The sequence below is a fragment of the Hyperoodon ampullatus genome (genome assembly GCF_949752795.1).
Source record: "Hyperoodon ampullatus genome assembly, chromosome: 3".
Taxonomy (NCBI): Eukaryota; Metazoa; Chordata; class Mammalia; order Artiodactyla; family Ziphiidae; genus Hyperoodon; species Hyperoodon ampullatus.
In genome coordinates, this window is record NC_136916.1 from 170,015,741 (window position 1) to 170,035,226 (window position 19,486).

Here is a 19,486-nt window from a genome sequence, read left to right on the forward strand (position 1 = left end):
CTCTCTGCACTTCCTGGACTTGGGTGGCTATTTCCTTTCCCAAGTTAGGAAAGTTTTCGACTATAATCTCTTCAAATATTTTCTCAGGTCCTTTCTCTCTCTCTTCTCCTTCTGGGACCCCTATAATGCGAATGTTGCTGCGTTTAATGTTGTCCCAGATGTCTCTTAGGTTGTCTTCATTTCTTTTCATTCTTTTTTCTTTCTTCTGTTCTGCGGCAGTGAATTCCACCATTCTGTCTTCGAAGTCACTTATCCATTCTTCTGCTTCAGTTATTCTGCTACTGATTCCTTCTATTGTATTTTTCATTTCAGTTATTTTATTGTTCATCTCTGTTTGTTTGTTCTTTGATTCTTTGAAGTGTTTGTTCTTTAATTCTTCTAGGTCTTTGTTAAACATTTCTTGCATCTTCTCAATCTCGCCTCCATTCTTTTTCCAAGGTTGTGGATCATCTTCACTATCCTTATTCTGAATGCTTTTTCTGGAAGGTTGCCTAACTCCACTTCATTTAGTTGTTTTTCTGGGCTTTTGTCTTGTTCCTTCATCTGGTACACAGCCCTCTGCCTTTTCATCTTGTCTATCTTTCTGTAAATGTGGTTTTTGTTCCACAGGCTGCAGGATTGTAGTTCTTGCTTCTGCTGTCTGCCCTCTGATGGATGAGGCTATTTAAGAGGCTTGTGCAAGTTTCCTGATGGGAGGGACTGGTGATGGGTAGAGCTGGGTGTTGCTCTGGTGGGCAGAGCTCAGTAAGCCTTTAATCTGCTTGTCTGCTGATGGGTGGGGCTGGGCTCCCTCCCTGTTGTTTGTTTGGCCTGAGGCGACCCAACCCTGAAGCCTACCTGGGCTCTTTGGTGGGGCTAATGGCGGACTCTGGGAGGGCTCACGCCAAACAGTACTTCCCAGAACTTCTGCTGCCAGTGTCCTTGTCCTCCCAGTGAGCCAGAGCCACCCCCTGCCTCTGAAGGAGACCCTCCAACACTATCAGGTAGGTCTGCTTCAGTCTCCTGTGGGGTCACTGCTCCTTCCCCTGGGTCCCAGTGCTCACACTACTTTGTGTGTGCCCTCCACGAGTGGAGTCTGTGTTTCCCCCAGTCCTATCAAAGTCCTGCAATCAAATCCCACTAACCTTCAAAGTCTGATTCTCTAGGAATTCCTCCTCCTGTTGCCGGACCCCCTGGTTGGGAAGCCTGACGTGAGGCTCAGCACCTTCATTCCAGTGGGTGGACTTCTGTGTTATAAGTATTCTCCAGTATGTGAGTCACCCACCCAGCAGTTATGGGATTTGGTTTTATTGTGATTGCACCCCTCCTACCGTCTCACTGCGGCTTCTCCTTTGTCTTTGGATGTGGGGTATCTTTTCTTGTGAGTTCCAGTGTCTTCCTGTCGATGATTGTTCAGCAGTTAGTTGTCATTCCAGTGCTCTTGCAAGAGGGAGTGAGCGCATGTCCTTCTACTCCGCCATCTTGAACCAATCTCTGGGCTACTTTAGGATTACCCTTGTCCTATCCCGGGGGGCTTACCAGTGCCTCTGTAAGTCTGTCAGAAAGGCAGCTTAAGTTTTCAGCCCCTCAGGAGCCTTTTCTAGAATCAGCAAATGCTTCCAGGGGAAAACCAGGCCCCAAATTACATGCTTACCTTTCTGGATTTCCATTGTCTCTTAGATCTTGGATGCGAAACTTTTTCACTACCTTGTTAGTTTCCATATGCCTTTGTGCAGATGATTTTTGTATTTTGTCCAGCTTTTTAAATTATCCTTATCATAAGAGCTGATTAGAATTACCTACTCTACTGTTACCGAAAGAGGAAGTTTCCTTTCCTTTTTTTTTTCCTTCTTAATTTAATCTCAGAACAATATTAATCCCAAATAATTTCTTTTTATATACCTGCATATACCCTGTCATCACCTCCACCCCTACACAGATCAATTGATTGTTTTCTAATGATGTGTTAGGAATAGTCCAGAACCTAAAATTAAATATTATGCCAAAACACTCGTGATGGATCTTTTTTTTAAACTTTGAGTTCTTCAACACCCTTTTTTTTTTATTGGGATGAAATTGTTTTGCAGTAGCTGATCTCCACTTTTGGTCTATATTTGCTCTGTAGGCAATCTTATCCACACACCCTTGGCTTTAAATATCATCTCTATAAATTTTATCTGTTCTATATTAATTCTTATTTATAGCAGATCTTTTCAGAGTATCAGAACTGTATATACAATTCCCTGTTTGTACTCTCTCCTCGGATGCCTCAACGTCACCTCAAAGTTAGCGAGTCCAGAACTGAGCTCCTGCTATTTCCTCTCAACATCTGGGCTCCCTCCAGAGTCCCCTATCCTAATGGGTAACCTTCTTATCCACCTGCCTTTCAAGCAAGGATGTGGGGGGTCATCCTTGATACCACCTGTCTTTTCCTACTTGTTTATACAATCCTGTTTATTTTATGTTTTAAATATTGAATCCACCCACCTCTCTCCAGCAATACTACCTCCACCCTAGTCCAGGCTATTATAGGGTTCAAGTGATCCTCACCCACTACCTTCCTCCCTTTCCATCCTCCCTCCTTTCTGATCCTTTTCAACTTCACAGTCATCATGCTATTTCAAAGCATTTAAAACAATAATTTGAATCTTCTGTTGCTTAATGCATCTAAGGCCCTATGTGATTTGGGCTCTGTCTGTTTCACTAGCCTCTGCCCCACCCCCTTCACTCTGGGCTCCAGGCACACTGACCTTCTCTCAGCTCCTGGAATCTACCATCCTCCTCCTCACTCCTCAGTGCCAGGAGTGCTTGCCTTCCTCCTCCTCTTGCTTTCCTGCCTTCCTTCATCCTGGCTTTTGTCTAGTTATCTCTTTCTCTTCACAAGGTCAGTTGTCACTTCTCAGTGATCCCCTTTCCTCAGAGGAGATTAGTTCACCCAGCAGATGCTCTATGGCACCTTGTACTTCTCATCCTTAGATTTGACCACACTTTTAATTACAGGATGAACAGGTACATTGCTAGCCCTGCTAATTGCTAAGTCTCCAGCTCCTAGCACAGTGCCTTGAATGTAACTAAATGGTTATTTGTTCAATATTTGAATGTATGTAATCAATAGCAGTCCCTCAAAGGTAGGGAACCATGTCTTTGACTTTTCTCCAGTTTCCCCGAATACTTAGTAGGATGTTGGTACTTAATAAATAGTTGAGAATGAAATTAAAATTATATTGTCAGAATTAGATTCTCATTGGGCTACATTAGAGGGAGATTAGGATAGAAGGAAAAGTACTGTGACTGACTAGAGAGAAAAGAATGCGTTACTTTTGCTCACAGAAATTTGCCGTACTTTCCAGTGCTGCCTCTCCCGCCCCCGAAAACAGTTTCTCATTTTTTTCAAAAAATGTTTAATTAAATATGACTAAAGCGGATCATTTGAAATGGTTATTTATAACTCTTGTGTCCATTAAGTCGTTCTTTCTTTGATAAGCACATCCTTTCTTTGCAATGTTTTAAATGACTTTATTTACATTTCAAGCCTAAATTACCCATGATTCTAATTTATTATGTGTAAAAATGACTTGGCTGGGTCGTCCAGCTCAAAGTTCAGTTTCAAAACCATGGTATTGAAATATATTGATTTCTTCTGGTGTCCTTGTGACTTTGCATGGCTGGATACTTCACTGCATGTTTGCAGTAGTCACATGATAGTTACTATTGGTATTGTTATTTCCTTTTTGGAAAGAGATCTTTGGGATGTTTTATGTGTACCTCCTCATGAACCTTGCTAGGCACTGAAACACAGGTTAAAAGAAGGGTAAAACACACCCTTTTTATCCCTGTCTACTGCCTCCACTTTATTTTCCCTCTCCGATTTTGATCTTCAGTGCTCTCAACTAGTTCTCTCCACCCTTTACTTAAGTGTGGAACGTGGCAGTCAGTGATAGGGAAGAGAGCGAGATAGTGAGATACCGTAGTTAATTGTTAAAGGCACTTTAGAGTTGGCATGTTCCACTTATTCATATTTAACTCAGTTGTAAAGTCTTTTATAAATAGTGTAATTTTATAGTGAAAAGAGTTGTTCACTATTAGTGTTAGGTACTAAAAATTCCCACACTTATGACCCTCAAAACCCCAGATATTTTATATGTCCTAGGTTTTTAGTATTTTAATATATAAATCCATATTATTTAATTTCAAAATAACCAGTGATGTTATCTCTAAAAATATACAAAGATACTTTGTAATTTTAGGATTCCTTTACCTTTAACCAGCACTATTTATGGTAGATACGTTTACCAGTTTTATTTAATAAGTTTAGTTTCCAAATGCATGAACCCAAAATCTTTGCTCTTCCGGAGTAAGCCAGTGATTTATTTAGGCTTCTCTATGTTGTGTATTGTAAAGAGAAAGATCTTCTTGATGCATTATAATGCGGGTTTATTGGCGACAGCGGTTTCCCTCTCTGCAAGGACATTACATTGTTTAACAAAATGCTTTCTTGCACCATTCATGCTAACTTAAGAATGAATTTAAACACAGAAGCATCTAGTACATTGTCCTTCCTTGAGTGGGAATGGTTTTTAAATTCGGAAATGTATCATTAACTCATTTATAAAATGTCTTATTTCATCTTTGAGGAATTCAAGTTGGAATGCCAGCCATACGATAGTACGTAAGAGGAATGGTAACTGGCGTTAAGGCATGCACTTAAGCAATAGAGGAATTTACTTTTCAGTGTCTTCCAAGGTCCATGAGGATGCACACTTATTTACCCAGAGAGTATGGATCTCACTATGTTTGTCCAGAGGGTGTGACTCCATGGAGGAGAACACTAACTGGTAAGTATCGAATTCTTATTGTATTCTGTTTCAGAAAACTATGTTTAGAAATCAGTTGAATTTTAGCAGTGATGAAATCTCTTAGTCTGTGCTGGTTTCTTAACAGTGGACAGTCCCAGATGTTGAAGTCAGCACAACAAGAGAAAAACCCAAATCCTGATAAGACTTGAGGATTTTTCGAAAATTAAATGCAAAATAGTTGGGGCAAATGTTGCTGCGGCAGTCAAGACTAAGTAATACAGTAAGAAGATATGAAGTTGGAGAGCTTCTCATGTTCTTCCTTTGCATAAAGTTTGCATACGTACAAAACCCAGGACTTTAATGACTTTAAGAGGGGCAGAATTACATCTCTTGGAACTTAAAACAACAGACTCATGTGAACTGGAATGCACATTGGGGCCCTCACAATTTATTTAAATATTTCTTTGCAAAGCAGTCTCTGTTTCTAAAGAAAAGCTATGCCTTCTGAAACCTGTAAGTGATGTATCCTGGCCACATCAAATCTTCTAAAAGCGTTTTCCAAATCCAGAATTGTTAGTGTGGAACAAATGTTTGTTTTGGAAACAGTAAAACCGGGGGATGTGGGAGGGTTGATTTCAGAGACCAGTTGCTGCTCTGCTTTATGCCTTATCATTCCTTCTCTTTTTCTTTTCAGCTAGGAACTCTTAAGATACATAATTGACTGTTGATTGAAAAAACTTGTAAAATGACATTTGTGTGTATGATACAAAAGTTTAAAACAAAACACAGCACAAAAATCAGCCACCCTAATATGTGATCAGTTTTCTGGGTATTAACCCCACCACATAAACATCTGCCACAGTAAAGCCACTGCCAGATCTTAAGGTTGTTGGAAGCCACAACCTAATAAATGGTGAATGGAAGTGCAGAGTCTGTGAAGAAGAATTTGTTGCCTGGCTTCGGCATCAGGCAGACAAAGGGTTAAGTCTTAGAGTTGCCAATTACAAGCTTGCTGGCCTTCGGCAAAATACTTGACAGCTCTGGGTCTGTTCCTTCTGCTGTAGAATGATGTATGTCATAATGACTGGCAGTGGTCCCACCGTGCTGAATCAAAGACTCTGGGTACATGGTCTAAATCACGGTTGCAGAGACTGGGGTGGAAGATGGCAGGAATATCTCCTCATTGACGTTCCAGAAAGAGAATTGAGAATGCATTTCTATGTGATCCATTTTTGCTTTGCCTTGTGTCTAATTCTACCAATCCCTAATCTTTAGGACTCACTTCAAAATCTCTTGAAGCCACCTTTTAGGAGATGTGGAAAAAGTGTGTGAAGGGAGAGAGCGTCAAGAGCAGAAAGTTTAGGTGAAAGGGTAAGAGATATTCAGTCATCCAGCAATTACTTACTGAACACCTGCCATGTGCTGTAGGAGTTGGGGATACGGTAGTGAACAAAACAGACAACAAATTGTGCAGTCATGAAGCTTTTGTTCTAGATGTGGGAGACCATAAACAGATGGACTTGTTGTATGTTGGACAACGGAGATGATAAACCCGTCGGGTCATGGCGAGGGCTGGCGCAAGGGGGTGGCTTTCTGTTTAAAATAGAGTCATCAGGGAAGGGCTCATTGAAAAGGTGACATTAGAATAGAGGCTTGAAAGAGATCAGGGAGCCAACCATGTGGAAATCTGGGAAAAGAGGGAATTGGGAACAGATCTTTGTAAAGGTTTAGACATTTCCTTGAGTGGGTTGGAAAGCCACTGGAGAGTTTTGAGCAGAAAAGTGATGTGATCTGACTTTTTAAAAAGAATCTCTCTGGCTGCTGTAGAGAATAAGTAGTAGAGGGGCAGTGATAGAATCAGGGACTAGTTAGCAAGTTATTGGAGTAATTCAGGTGGGAGATGATGGTGGCTTGGATCAGAGTGGTAGTGGTGGAGGTGATAGGTGGTCAGATTTGGATCAGGATTGACTGGTCATTTGATTACGGTAAGCGAGGGACTGAGAGGAGTTAAGGATGACCCCGAAGTTTCTGGGTGGAAAGCTGGAAGGGCAGAGTTGTCATTGATTGTTTAGCAAAAGGTGGGAGGAAGAGCCAGTTTTGGGGAGAGGTCAGTTCAGGTGATGAGATTCCTACCAGATATCCAAGGGTAGTGGAGAGGAGACAGTTGGATGTACAATGGTCATTATGTAAATGCTCAGTTTGCACAAGTTGGTAAGTCATAAAAGTGCTATTTAAATGATCTCAATCAAATCTCTTAGAAGATGAAGCCATAATTTACTTTTTATATATTAGGAAATAATGCAGAAAGACTAATTTTCCTAAGATCACAGATATGAAACTTTGTTTTATGGTTGCAAGTTCCACCTTGTTCTACCAACTTTACTCTGTTAGTTATAAAATAGGCATACAAGGGAAATTCCAGTAGTTGCCACAATTGATTAAACAAAGTAAGACTTTTAGCTGCCTTTGCATTATGCACACCCACACAGTCTTCTAGAGAAGTACAGGTTATATCTTTGGTGAGGTTTATATGAAAGATAGGGTTTTTTTTGACTCTTGGATGTGTTAAACTATTCTAATGTAGGCTTTGACTTTAAAAGGTGAGTGGAGATGGCTATTAATATAATTAATTTTTTAAAATATTCTTATTTTAAAAAATTCCTTTTTAAAAATACAGTTTACTTCATAGTAATTTGTGTACTTGTCACTTGTTTAAAGGGGAAAATACATTTGCACAATCTTAAGTGTATTCCTTTTTTATAGTGGAATGCATAATATTTATTTTTTGAAGCAGAAATACAATTAATAAAAACACATGTGATTGAGCTTTGACATTATTGTTGTAGGCGGGAATGGAAAACTGTACAAAGAGCAAAATAGAAATTAAGATCTATTTAAAATGACTATTCTATTATCTAAATGTTTATGTACTTTTTATAATTTTTATGCAATAAAGCAATGGAGTGTTATTTCATAAATTCCTGAGACGTTTAAACTTTATGTGGTCCAGGGACTTCCCTGGCGGTTCAGTTGTTAAACTCTGCGCTTCCACGCAGGCGGCACCGGTTCCATTCCTGGTTGGGTAACTAAGATCCCACATGCCACGTGGCGTGGCCAAAAAAAAATTATATATATTGAATATATATATATATGCTGTTACAGAAAACCCCAAACGAACTTTTTGGCCAACCAAATAGATATAAACATTATGTGGTCTAATAAGTTAAACAATCAGGAGCAGATTAATATAGTTTTCTTAAAGTAATAAAAGGAAGTACATATCCTTAAAGGTCATATATAGTTATTTTGTGCAATATGACTATTTTTGGTTTCTATGACCTTGGATTTTTAAAAAATTATAATTTCTTATCTCTCATCTATATAATAGCACACTCTTTCTGATTATACAGGAGGTCCTGCATGTTGCAGGAGTGGAAATGCAGTTAACGGCTGCGGTATCATTTTTGACCATTCTACAGGAAGAATCAGTGTCGATTCATACATATGCCCACTCCTTCCTCCAAGTCATTCTACTGCATCTGGAGCACAGGGACGCAGGTCAGGGGCCTGACGTGCTTAATCGTATATGTACTTATTGTTTCTTGTATGTGGCTGTGATGTTATTTGAATTGTGTTAGGCCGATGACCATAACTGAATGAGACTGTGCTGCCTAAGAGTTGATCAGTGGTGTGACTAAAAATAGCGATGACTATTTTTGTACAAAACCCACAAAATTCAGTGCCCTTGAAGCCTGAAGACCCATTAGTTCATCTTATGATTTATACTTTTTTCTTAGATTTGTTTCTTTTACAACATTTATGTTTATGATATTGTAGTACAAGAAAAATGCACACTTTGGGTTAAAGATAGCCCCTCAGTATTATTTTTAAATATATAAATGTTTTCCACATATTGGCTAAGACAGAAAAATAGAGAAACTTCTCATAATAGTAATAAAAATAATTATTGCCATTTTACTATTAAATACTATTGTAAATATTAGTGGCTAAGTTGAAACTGAATTTGTAAGTGAGATAGTTAAGTTGGCATGTTTTATCTTTGTCAATCAGGTGTCAGCAACGCATGGCTGGAAACTCTTCTGTCTGTGATAGAAGTATTGCCCAAAGAAACCCTAAGGCATGAGGTAATACTTTTTTTTTGTATATTCTAGTACTTAAGTCACTCTAAGGTTTTTGTTGTTTTCATTTTTGATAGAAACGGTATTTCAAAAAAGAATAAAGTTATTTCCTACTCTGAAAGCAGCACATATTCATTACAGAAAATTTGGGTAGTACAAAATATAGAAGGAAGAAAAATCGTGGTTCTGTACTTAGCTACTTCTAACATTGTGATGTATTTTCATTTCAGATTTTTTCCCCTGTATATGGTGCTATTTGCCATGTTAGTGATCACATTGAATTTGTATATGGTTGTTTTTCACTTAGCTTTATTTTCCTTATTATTTTCTCATATTTCTCATTTGGTAGTAGCTACAAATATTTTACTCATTAAACATTTAAGCCTGTTTTCAGTGTTTTATTATCAAAATAAGGCAATAATGAACATCTCTGTAGAGCTTTTCCTGTTTTACAGATAATTTCCTAAACTGTAACTTCCAAAAAAGTGGAATTACTAGGTTAGAAGGCATTAATATTCTTAAGGCTCTTGACTAGTAATATGAGAAGATGCCTGTTTCCCTGGGCTTTCATCAGCAATAGCATTCCAGTTAAATTTGATGGGCCAGAAATGGAATTACATTTTAATTGGACATTTTTTGATTATTATGCTGTTGAATATTTTCTCATATATTATTATATTTCACCTCTGTTCTCTTGGAATTATCTGATCATATTCTTTGATCACTGTTTTTATGTGCTATTTATCTGTCAGGGTTGCCAATCCTTTGTTATATTTGTTGCAAATAATGTTACCAATTTGTTGTTTGCTTTTTAATGTTCAATATTGTTCAACAGACCCTTCTCTAAAAGTTTTAGCAAATTGAAATGAGAGAACAGGAAAATTAGGAAATTTATTCTTTAAAGAACTGATTTTTCATTCTTTGAACCTTATTTCTTTATGAATTTCCTTTCAAATATGTCCTGTTGAAAAAGAGTTATCAGTCAATAAAATGTCCTCTGTGGATTTCATTAAGTGTCGTTGCCCTTTCTTTGCCCTCGTACAGATTATGGCCCTAGCTCAGTGCCAAAACACTTGCTTGAAAATGGGAAGATCTACCCAGTTATAAGGATGTTTGTATACTTGATGCCAAACATCTAGATGATTACACATATTTAAATATTGAACGTAATGTTGACATATTTATACTTTTTGATTAGTGGTGCATGGTAGCATGCAGTTTTTACTCTAGAATGTCGCATATTATTTAACATGTGATTTTTAAGATTTTTAAATATGCCTTTTATTTCAGATCTTTGACTTTCAAATTATATTTATCATTATGCATTCAGTAATTCTGGCTACTCTGTTGAGAGGAAAAAAGTTGACCCTTTGATTAAAGTTATAGTTAGAACTTGGGGGAATCGTAGTAGCACCTAGTATTCTGATCTCCATTTTAAGTAGATGAGAAACCTTGGGATGAGAAATAGCAAGATTACTTAGACAAATTAAATAGCTGGGACCAGAAACAAGGTCTGATCTTCATAATTCTTTGCAGTCTGTCATGCTGTTGAGTTCGAGTGCCCAGGACATTCACAGTACAGTATCAGAGTTGGGCTGTTGTATTCAAATGACAGAATTACCTTAATAGAATCTTTTTGAAGTTATAATGTTTTGCTTGCTTCAGGACAAATGTAAAAATTAATCTGTATGGAACAAAAACAAATTTCAGGGTATCTAATAATTAACTTGCTTTTTTTCTTTTGAAAAATGTATGTTTCACAACTATATGCGCAAACAGATCATTAGAGAATTCACCATAAGCTTTAATTCAGTTTTTTTGGTGCCTAATTTTTTTTTTTTGTGGTATGCGGGCCTCTCACTGTTGTGGCCTCTCCCGTTGTGGAGCACAGGCTCCAGACGCACAGGCTCAGCGGCCATGGCTCACGGGCCCAGCCGCTCCGCGACATGTGGGATCTTCCCGGACCGGGGCACGAACCCGCGTCCCCTGCATCGGCAGGCGGACTCTCAACCACTGTGCCACCAGGGAAGCCCGGTGCCTAATTGTTTTTGATTGCATAATTTATCATCATCTTTACCTTAATAATCCAAGAAGGCAAATAAAATGAGATCCAGGTGATGAACAAACATGCACCTCAAAATGTAATTGAGGTTCTATAAAAACATTTAGAACATTAAAATATTTTGAAGAAAATAGCTGACATTAGTGTCAAGAATATATAAAATTTTGTGAATTTGTTCTCTAAATCTTTTCTCTTTAGATTTTGAATCCACTTGTTTCCAAGGCACAACTTTCCCAAACAGTCCAGTCTCGTTTAGTTAGTTGTAAAATTTTAGGAAAATTGACCAACAAATTTGATGCCCTTGCGTGAGTATTTGTAATATAATTTTTTGTCTACTTTATTCAATTGATTTAAAATGTATAATGACTATATTATTAATAATTATATTAGATTTGTATTATTCCATACTGTTTACAGTTTAGCTGATTTAAATTTACAGAATATAGAATCTTGGAAGTCTACTTATTCACATGCATTTCTTCTTGATATGGCCTTTCAAAATCAATAAGGGTAACTTTTTTTCTATTTCTCATCTTAGTCATCTCTGTCACATACCTTGTGTAGTTTTGAGGATAAAATAAAATTATCTTACAGACTTCAAAAATTGGTAAATATTGACATAGAGATAGATTTCTGCTTTTTTCCATCAGCTTTTTTCCATCATTGCTATGAATTCATTATCTTGAATAATTTATCTTACTTTGAGGTTTTATAGAGAATGTTTATAATTTATATGTTACACTCTGCCCAGATGATAAATACCAAGTGGAAAGAATGGAATGTTGTGTAATTATGACACAAGAGTAAGATATAAAATTGACGAATATTTTGGTTGATGGTTGCTAGAATCAGTCCACTTGCCTATAGCCTTTTATCGTAGCTAAGATGTTTTAGCTGCCAATTACAAATTAACCATTATTTTAAAAAGACTCAGTCATATACATAATTTAAAAGTAGCTGTTAATATCCAAATGTAATAACATATGTAAATATACATTGTAAATGATAAAGTTCTTTATTAAGGTATGTTTGTTATTATTAAGCTAAGATTTTGAGGATAATTTTTTGAAAATATTAATTATTCTAAAATACTCACCCATTTGCATGTTTCTTTCCTCTCTCTCTAAGCATTAAAAGAGATATTCTTCCCTTGGTAAAATCACTCTGTCAAGATGTAGAGTACGAAGTTCGATCTTGTATGTGTCGGCAATTAGAAAATATAGCTCAGGGCATTGGGTAAGTATATTTTCAATTCCTTTTGTCACAGTTTTATTTCTGGATTGTCAGACATGTGTATCCTGTTCTGTATTCCATGAAAGCATGCTTTAAAGGGCTAAACTTTATATGATCTTTAAAAATGATCATAATAAGTACCTTCTGATGTGTTTATATTAAAAGAGATAAAAGTGAAGATTTAGTATGGGGGTTAATGTTAATTTCTTACCTTTTTACCTTAGTTACTTACTTACTTACTTATCACTCCAAACCCCTAGATCCAGGAAGGGAAAAATGTCCGTGCTTTGAATATAATATACCATGCTCAGACTATAGCTGTACCATATATTTTAGCTGGCAGCTGTATTACTGGGTCATTTCAGATGAAATTACTCAGTGGAAGTCTTTGTCTCCTGTGCGGCTCTGTGCTTCCAGTGTCTGCTTTGTAGGTCTCCTTGTCTTCTGAGTGTGTGAAGCTCAGGAAGGAGAGGGATAGGGCAGTCTCTTCTCTTCACCTGTAAAAACTAATCTCATGTCAAGGTATAAGTATGATTTTAAAGGGAATTTTATCTAAAAACCATCTTGGGAAACAGTTTTTTTTTTCAAGTATCCTAAATTGGTACAAAAAACTTTGGAACCTCTCATTTTTACTAGAAATTGCAGTGATTTCTCCTGGTTCTTTGTTTCACAAGCAAGGACAATCAGGTTGTTGCCATTAAAATTGCTAATTTTCAAAAAATCTGGGACAATATTGAAGGCTTTAGAAAGACTTTAGAATGTCATACAGATTGAGGGTAGAGTAGTGTCCTCTGTCCTGCATCCACCCTTGCTGAGTAGGATTTAAGTGTTGTGTGGAAGCTTAACACTTCAACAGAGTAATCAGTTCCCTAACCTTGATCTCAGAACCAACTTCTTTCCTTCTGTTAGGTCTTCTAAGGCTAGGCTGACTCTGGATCATTGTGGACCATAATTAATTCAGTCTTGCCCAGATCTGTGCCCCTTAACAAAGATCAGAACCTATTAGGAGAATATGCTGTTGTCTTTTTGTATTCTGAGTTTTTTTTTTTTGTCACTGAAATTTTGACACAGTGACAGGTCTTCTGAAAATTAATATATGATTATTGCTTAAGGATTAATTTATAAAGGTAAAACTAGAAAGAATCTACCTAGCTTGTTAACTTAGAGTGCACTTGTTAAGTTAGAATGCTTGGTTATATAATATTTATTTAATTTTGAGTTCTTACATATTATTAAAGACATAATTATAGGACTTTTGTGTTATGCTGGCTGAAAATTACTAAGACCTGATTCATATTCTTTATTCTCCCTTTGATAAATACATAAAACTAAAGAGAGGTACACAGGCTTTTTTCTTTCAGCATTGAAAATTAGGAATATTGTTAAGATCTGATAGTTACCAAGAGAAATTTTCTTATAGTCAAGGCTAGATGAGGCCCTGAGATAGGTGAAAGGAATTAGGAAGAGAAAACTTCAGAGATTGGCACTGGTTTGATACTACTGCACTGGGAATTAATGTTCCTAAGGCATTTGGGATTGAGATGTGCTGGGAAGAGGCCCAAGAACAGAAAAGAATTGGGTTTGCAATTTTGTGTTTGCTGTGGCTAGCAAGGGAAGATTTACTGACCATTTTAGTTTAACCAGAAGTGAGCACTATTATTTATTAGTAAGATGATCAGGAAGCAAAATGAAGAGATTCTTCTCAAGCTAGCATATCCATATGAAATAAAAGCTGCAAAACACTAGAAAGCCACTATGGATTGTGTACCAGTTTAAGATCAAAGAGGACAATTCTTAGGCTATCAGATTAATAGTGAATAGTATTATGAAGAGGTTATACACAATCATGACAAGAAAACAAGTGTGCTGAATAGATTTCTCCTTGTACAGGGATGACTAAAGAGAAAAGAAAAATAGACTTGGGATCTACAACATGATCCTTCAGTGTTAGAGGGGAAGAATATACAGCACTAAGATCGGAAAGAAAGAACATACTTTTGAAAAAGTTGATCGGACTTCTAATTATGGTGATATACTAAACAAGATAACCTGAAAATCCTCCCATTACAATATGTGACAAAATTCAACATCCATTCATGATTAAAAACTCTCAGGAAGCTAGGGATGAAGGAAACTTCCTTAATCTGATAAAAGGCATGTATGAAAGAAAAACCTATAGCTAACATCATACTTAATGGTAGATATTGAATGCTGTCCCCCTATGGTAACAGCTGGCAAGGATAATTTTCATCGCTTTTATTCAATCTGTACTGGAGGTTCTAGCCATTGAAATAAGGCAAGAAGACAAAAACCTAAAAGGTCTAAAGATCTGAAAGGAAGAAGTAAAATGTTTTCTATTTGTAGATGACATCGCTGTTTACATAGAAAATCTTCAGTAATTTACAAAACAGCTATTAGAACTAGTAAATGGATTTAAGGATGTTTCAGGATACAAGTTTAACATACAAAAATCAATTGTGTTTTTGTATACTAGCAAAAGATAGTTAGAAAATGAAATTTTAAAAATTTGAATGAAATTTTAAAATTCCACTTATTTAATTTAACAAAAAAGGTACAAGACCTACACTGAAAACTCTACACTCTACACTGAAAAACCATAAAACAATGTTGAGAGAAATTTTTAAAAACAGATATATACCATATTCATGAATTGGAAGACTCAATATTGTTAAAATGTCAATTCTCCCCAAGTTGATCTAGCAATTCAATACAGTCTCGACCAAAATTGTGCTGTTTTGTAGAAGCTGATTCTAAAATTTATATGAAAATGCAAGTGACCTAGAAGAGCCAAAGCAGTCTAAAAAAAAAAAATGACAAAGACTGTGCATTACCTGTTTTCAAGACATAATAAAACTACAGTAATCAAAAGAATGTAATGTTGGTAAAAGGATAGACATGTATCAGTGGAAGAGAAGAGAGAATCCAGAAACACATTATGGTGGATTGATTTTTCAATAGAGTGTCAAAGCAATTTAATGAGGAAAGGAAAGTCTTTTCAAAACATGATACTGGAATAACTGGATATTCATAAGAGAAAAAAATTGAACATCGATTCTCACCTCTCACCATACACAACGACTAACTTGAAATCTATAATAAACCTAAATATAAAAGCTAAAACTATAAACTTGGGACTTCCCTGGTGGCACAGTGGTTAAGACTCCGCCTGCCAATGCAGGGGACACGGGTTTGAGCCCTGGTCTGGGAACATGCCACATGCTGCCGAGCAACTAAGCCGTGCACCACAACTACTGAGCCTGCACCCTAGAGCCCTCGAGCCACAACTACTGAGCCTGTGTGCCCAAACTACTGAAGCCCGCACGCCTAGAGCCCATGCTCTGCAACAAAGAGAAGCCACCACAATGAGAAGCCTGCACACTGCAACAAAGAGTAGCCCCCGCTCACTGCAACTAGAGAAAGCCCGAGTGCAGCAACGAAGACCCAACACAGCCAAAAATAAATTAATTAATAAATAAAAAAAACTATAAACTTCTTGAAGAAAATATAGCAGAAAATCTCTGCGGCTTAGGGGTAGGCAAGGATTGTTTAGATAAAAGTCATGAACTATGAAAGAAAAATGTGATAATTAGACTTTATACTAAAAAAATCTGTTTATTCTTTAAAACAAGTCAAGTCCAGAATGGAAAACTACTGATACTCACAATACATATATCAAGCTTATATCCAGAATATATAAAGAACTCTTACGACTCGATGATACAGAACTCTTACAAACAATCCAGTTAAGAAATGATTAGTATGTTTGAACAGATATGTCATAAAGGAAGGTATAACACATGACCAAAAAGCACATGAAAATGTATTCAACATCATTAGTCATAAATGGAATGCATATTAAAACCACAGTGAGATACTACTACCCACTAACTAGAATGTGTAGTGTAAAAAGCCTGTCAGAAGCAAATATTGATGAGGATTTGGAACAGCTGGAACTCTAATACATTGCTGGTGGAAGTGTAAAATGGTGGAACCCACTTTGGAAAACTGATTGGCATTTACTTAACAGTTAAACGTATATCTTCCATATGACCCAGCTATTCTACTATAAAGTATTTACCCAAGAGAAGTGAAAATATATGTCAACAACAAGAATTGTTTTATATACACAAGTTTATAGCAGCTTTATTTGTTTTGCCTAAAACCGGAACAATCCAAATGTCTATCCACAGGTGAATGGAAAAATAAAAGGTGGCATGTCCGTACAATGGAATACTATTCAGCAATAAAAAGGAATGAAGTACTGATACATGTGATATTATATCATGGATGAATCTCAAAATCAGTATGTTAAGAGAAATAAATCAGACACAAAAGGATATATACAGTATGTCAAATACAAACTAATATATAGTGACAAAAAGCAGACCCATGATTGCCTTTGTCAGACACAGATTGTAAAATTCAGATATAACGGGATTGATGGTTGGTTCTTGTCCTCTGCCCTTATTTTTGTCTTTTGTCAGATTGGAAGTCTGTTGATGAAGGGAGAGCATGTAGGGGAGGGCCAAGCCAGAACGCTAGAGGCAACTTGTCTTGTGAAAAGAGAGCTGGAGATGAGTAGGTCCCCAGTGTTTCTTCAGACCCAGTCTCCTTAGAACAGGTCAGTGGAGAAGGCACAAAGGAGAGGGTTCCTCGAATTGATTTTGCTGTCCTGGCTGACTATAGAACTCAGAATCACCATCAGTATTTAAGCTGAAGCAGACAGCTACCATCAGATGACTCCAAATCATAGCCAGCAACGGGGTAGATTTGTATCACACAGCCAGACCCCAGAATTCCTGGATGGCTCTCTGGGCAGACTTGCTTATTTCGTTCATCTTGTTATTCCTGACCCTGTATTTTACCCCCTTTTGACATCATGAAAGGGTTAGGTTGTAGTTACTAGCATCTAGACTGATAAAACTGGACTTGTACAGATATTAGGATCTTTAGATCCTTAGATCCTTAGACTTCTGTTCCATATACGTCTGGCTGGGGCAGAATTTACATGTGAGGGAAGAGAAGGATATTCTTATAAATATATTAGTTTAGGCAATATGCAGTCTGCACCCACTTCCTGAAAAAAATTACCTATAATCCAGTTTGCTAAGAGGGACTAATGAAAAAGGGAAAATATTTGTATCATACACGTAAGTCCCCCATAATGCCTTATTTCCCCTCAACTTTTATAATATGGCAAATGGGCAAAGAAAATGAACATATACTTCATAAAGAAGAAGTACAAGTGGCTAATATTTATTCAGTCTTATTATTCAACCATGTTAGTTGTCAGAACAATACATTCACTTAATGTGTATATTGAGCAACTACCATAAGTTGCATAAGTAAATATGCAATTGCTGTCGATGTTTCTTGTATTCATACTATCATGCTTTCCCAGCCAGACTGCAAGCTTCCAGACAGCAGGAGCCATATCTTTATGATTTTTCCTATTTTCTGTAACACTTAGCTCAGTGACTTGTTCTTAGTAAGTTCTTGATAAAAATGTATTGGTTTGATTTATTTTCTTCTATTGCTTATTGTGCAGGACAGAACTTACAAAAAGTGTGGTGCTCCCTGAATTAATAGAACTTTCTAGGGATGAAGGCAGCAGTGTGCGGCTTGCAGCTTTTGAAACTTTGGTTAATCTGCTCGACATATTTGATACAGGTAAATCTTCATGTGGACACATCTTTGCTTCTGAAAGCATTGTTTTTCCATGTTTTGTATCACTAGTAAGGAGTAAAGGTAGCTGCAGGATGGAGTTTCTTATGTTAACTTTCAGGATAAATGTTAGACTTCCCTTCTTCTCTCTCTGTTATGGTCCTTTCTCTTTTGGTGCCTTCTCTGCTGCCACTTTTCCCCTCCTGGCACCTGGTGTTGTTGAATATTGCCTACCCTTCTCTTTCCTTTCATCAACATTTAACTGACTAGTATGTAGGGCTAAGAATTTGGGTTGGTGATTAGTTTTTAACTTGCTCAACTAATTGACCCTAAGACAGATCTTGACTAAAGCAATATCTAAATTAGCTTCCTCTACTTAATATTTTAATGCTGGAAATCTCATGGCCACAGGAGGAGAAATCTGGGATGGGATATTTGGGTGGGAATGGGTAAGGAGGTGTTTCTTAGTGTTGTGCAAATCAAATCACAAAGACAATTAAATTAGTTGCTCTACTGAGTGTGTGACTAGATTCTTAACCAATGTTAGACATTAGTTTAGTGCAAATTAACTATTTTGTTAGGGTGAAATTTGGAAGGGCAGATGTCAAGTACTCAGGTACAAAACACTATTGTGTAATTGTAGGATTCCTTTGTTTTTGTTTTTGTTTTTAAATTTATTTATTTTATTTATATTACTTCTGGCTGCATTGGGTCTTCATTGCTGTGTGTGGGCTTTCTCTAGCTGCGGAGAGCAGGGGGGCTACTCTTTGTTGTGGTGTGCGGGCTTCTCATTATGGTGGCTTCTCTTGTTGTGGAGCACGGGCTCAGTAGTTGTGGCTCATGGGCTCTAGAGCACAGGCTCAGTAGTTGTGGCGCACGGGCTCCGTAGTCGTGACTCACGGGCTCTAGAGCACAGGTTCAGTAGTGTGGCGCATGGGCTTAGTTGCTCCGCAGCATGTGGGATCTTCCCAGACCAGGGCTTGAACCCGTGCCCCCTGCATTGGCAGGCAGATTCTTAACCACTGCGCCACCAGGGAAGCCCCTGTAGGATTACTTTGGATTAATATTTTAACTGAACTAGGAGACCTTCTTAAAGATTACTGCAATGTGGACAATTATGATGTATGGATGTTACAGAATAATAATTTAGGCCATTGGATGAACCAGAGGAGTAGAAACAGCAGTATCTGATAAGTGAACAAATGAATCTCTTTGTCCTAATAATGGGGCACCCTTAGGCATCCAAACTAGAAACACGGGCATCATCTCTGATCTGGGGCTTTTCCTGCCCCTCACTCGGTTATCACAGATCTGTCCTGACCTGTGTTCATGGCTTTATTTCTTCCTGTTCTTTCCCACTCCTCTGGGATCTGGTGCTCCAGCCCCATTTGCTGTTATCTTGGCATACCAAATTCTTTCAACCTCTAGCCTTTTCATGTTCTCTTTTTTCACCCTTTCCTCTATTTTTCTCCTAGCCAGCTGCTTCTTTTCAGTGCCCAGTTCAAAACAGTCTCTTCTCTGACATCTTCTTAATCCCTTTATACCAGGGGTTGGCAAACTATGGCCTATAAGCCAAATCCTGCTGCCACCAG

At 37.3% G+C, this 19,486-nt stretch overlaps 1 protein-coding gene across 2 annotated transcripts in view; it reads left to right on the plus strand.

Annotated features, from left to right (window-relative positions):
• The window catches only part of PPP4R4 (protein phosphatase 4 regulatory subunit 4), a gene marked incomplete at both ends in the record, with an annotated part of 115,724 nt that overhangs the window by 53,258 nt on the left and 42,980 nt on the right, over positions 1 to 19,486 (plus strand). The window contains 6 exons of one of the 2 annotated variants that reach the window (XM_079699745.1): positions 4,723 to 4,814; positions 8,164 to 8,333; positions 8,847 to 8,920; positions 11,175 to 11,281; positions 12,105 to 12,212; positions 17,779 to 17,900. In XM_079699745.1, the coding sequence (XP_079555871.1) occupies positions 4,723 to 4,814; positions 8,164 to 8,333; positions 8,847 to 8,920; positions 11,175 to 11,281; positions 12,105 to 12,212; positions 17,779 to 17,900 (673 nt within the window). The remainder of the gene's footprint in view (positions 1 to 4,722; positions 4,815 to 8,163; positions 8,334 to 8,846; positions 8,921 to 11,174; positions 11,282 to 12,104; positions 12,213 to 17,778; positions 17,901 to 19,486) is intronic. The other variant, XM_079699746.1, reaches the window with a different exon arrangement.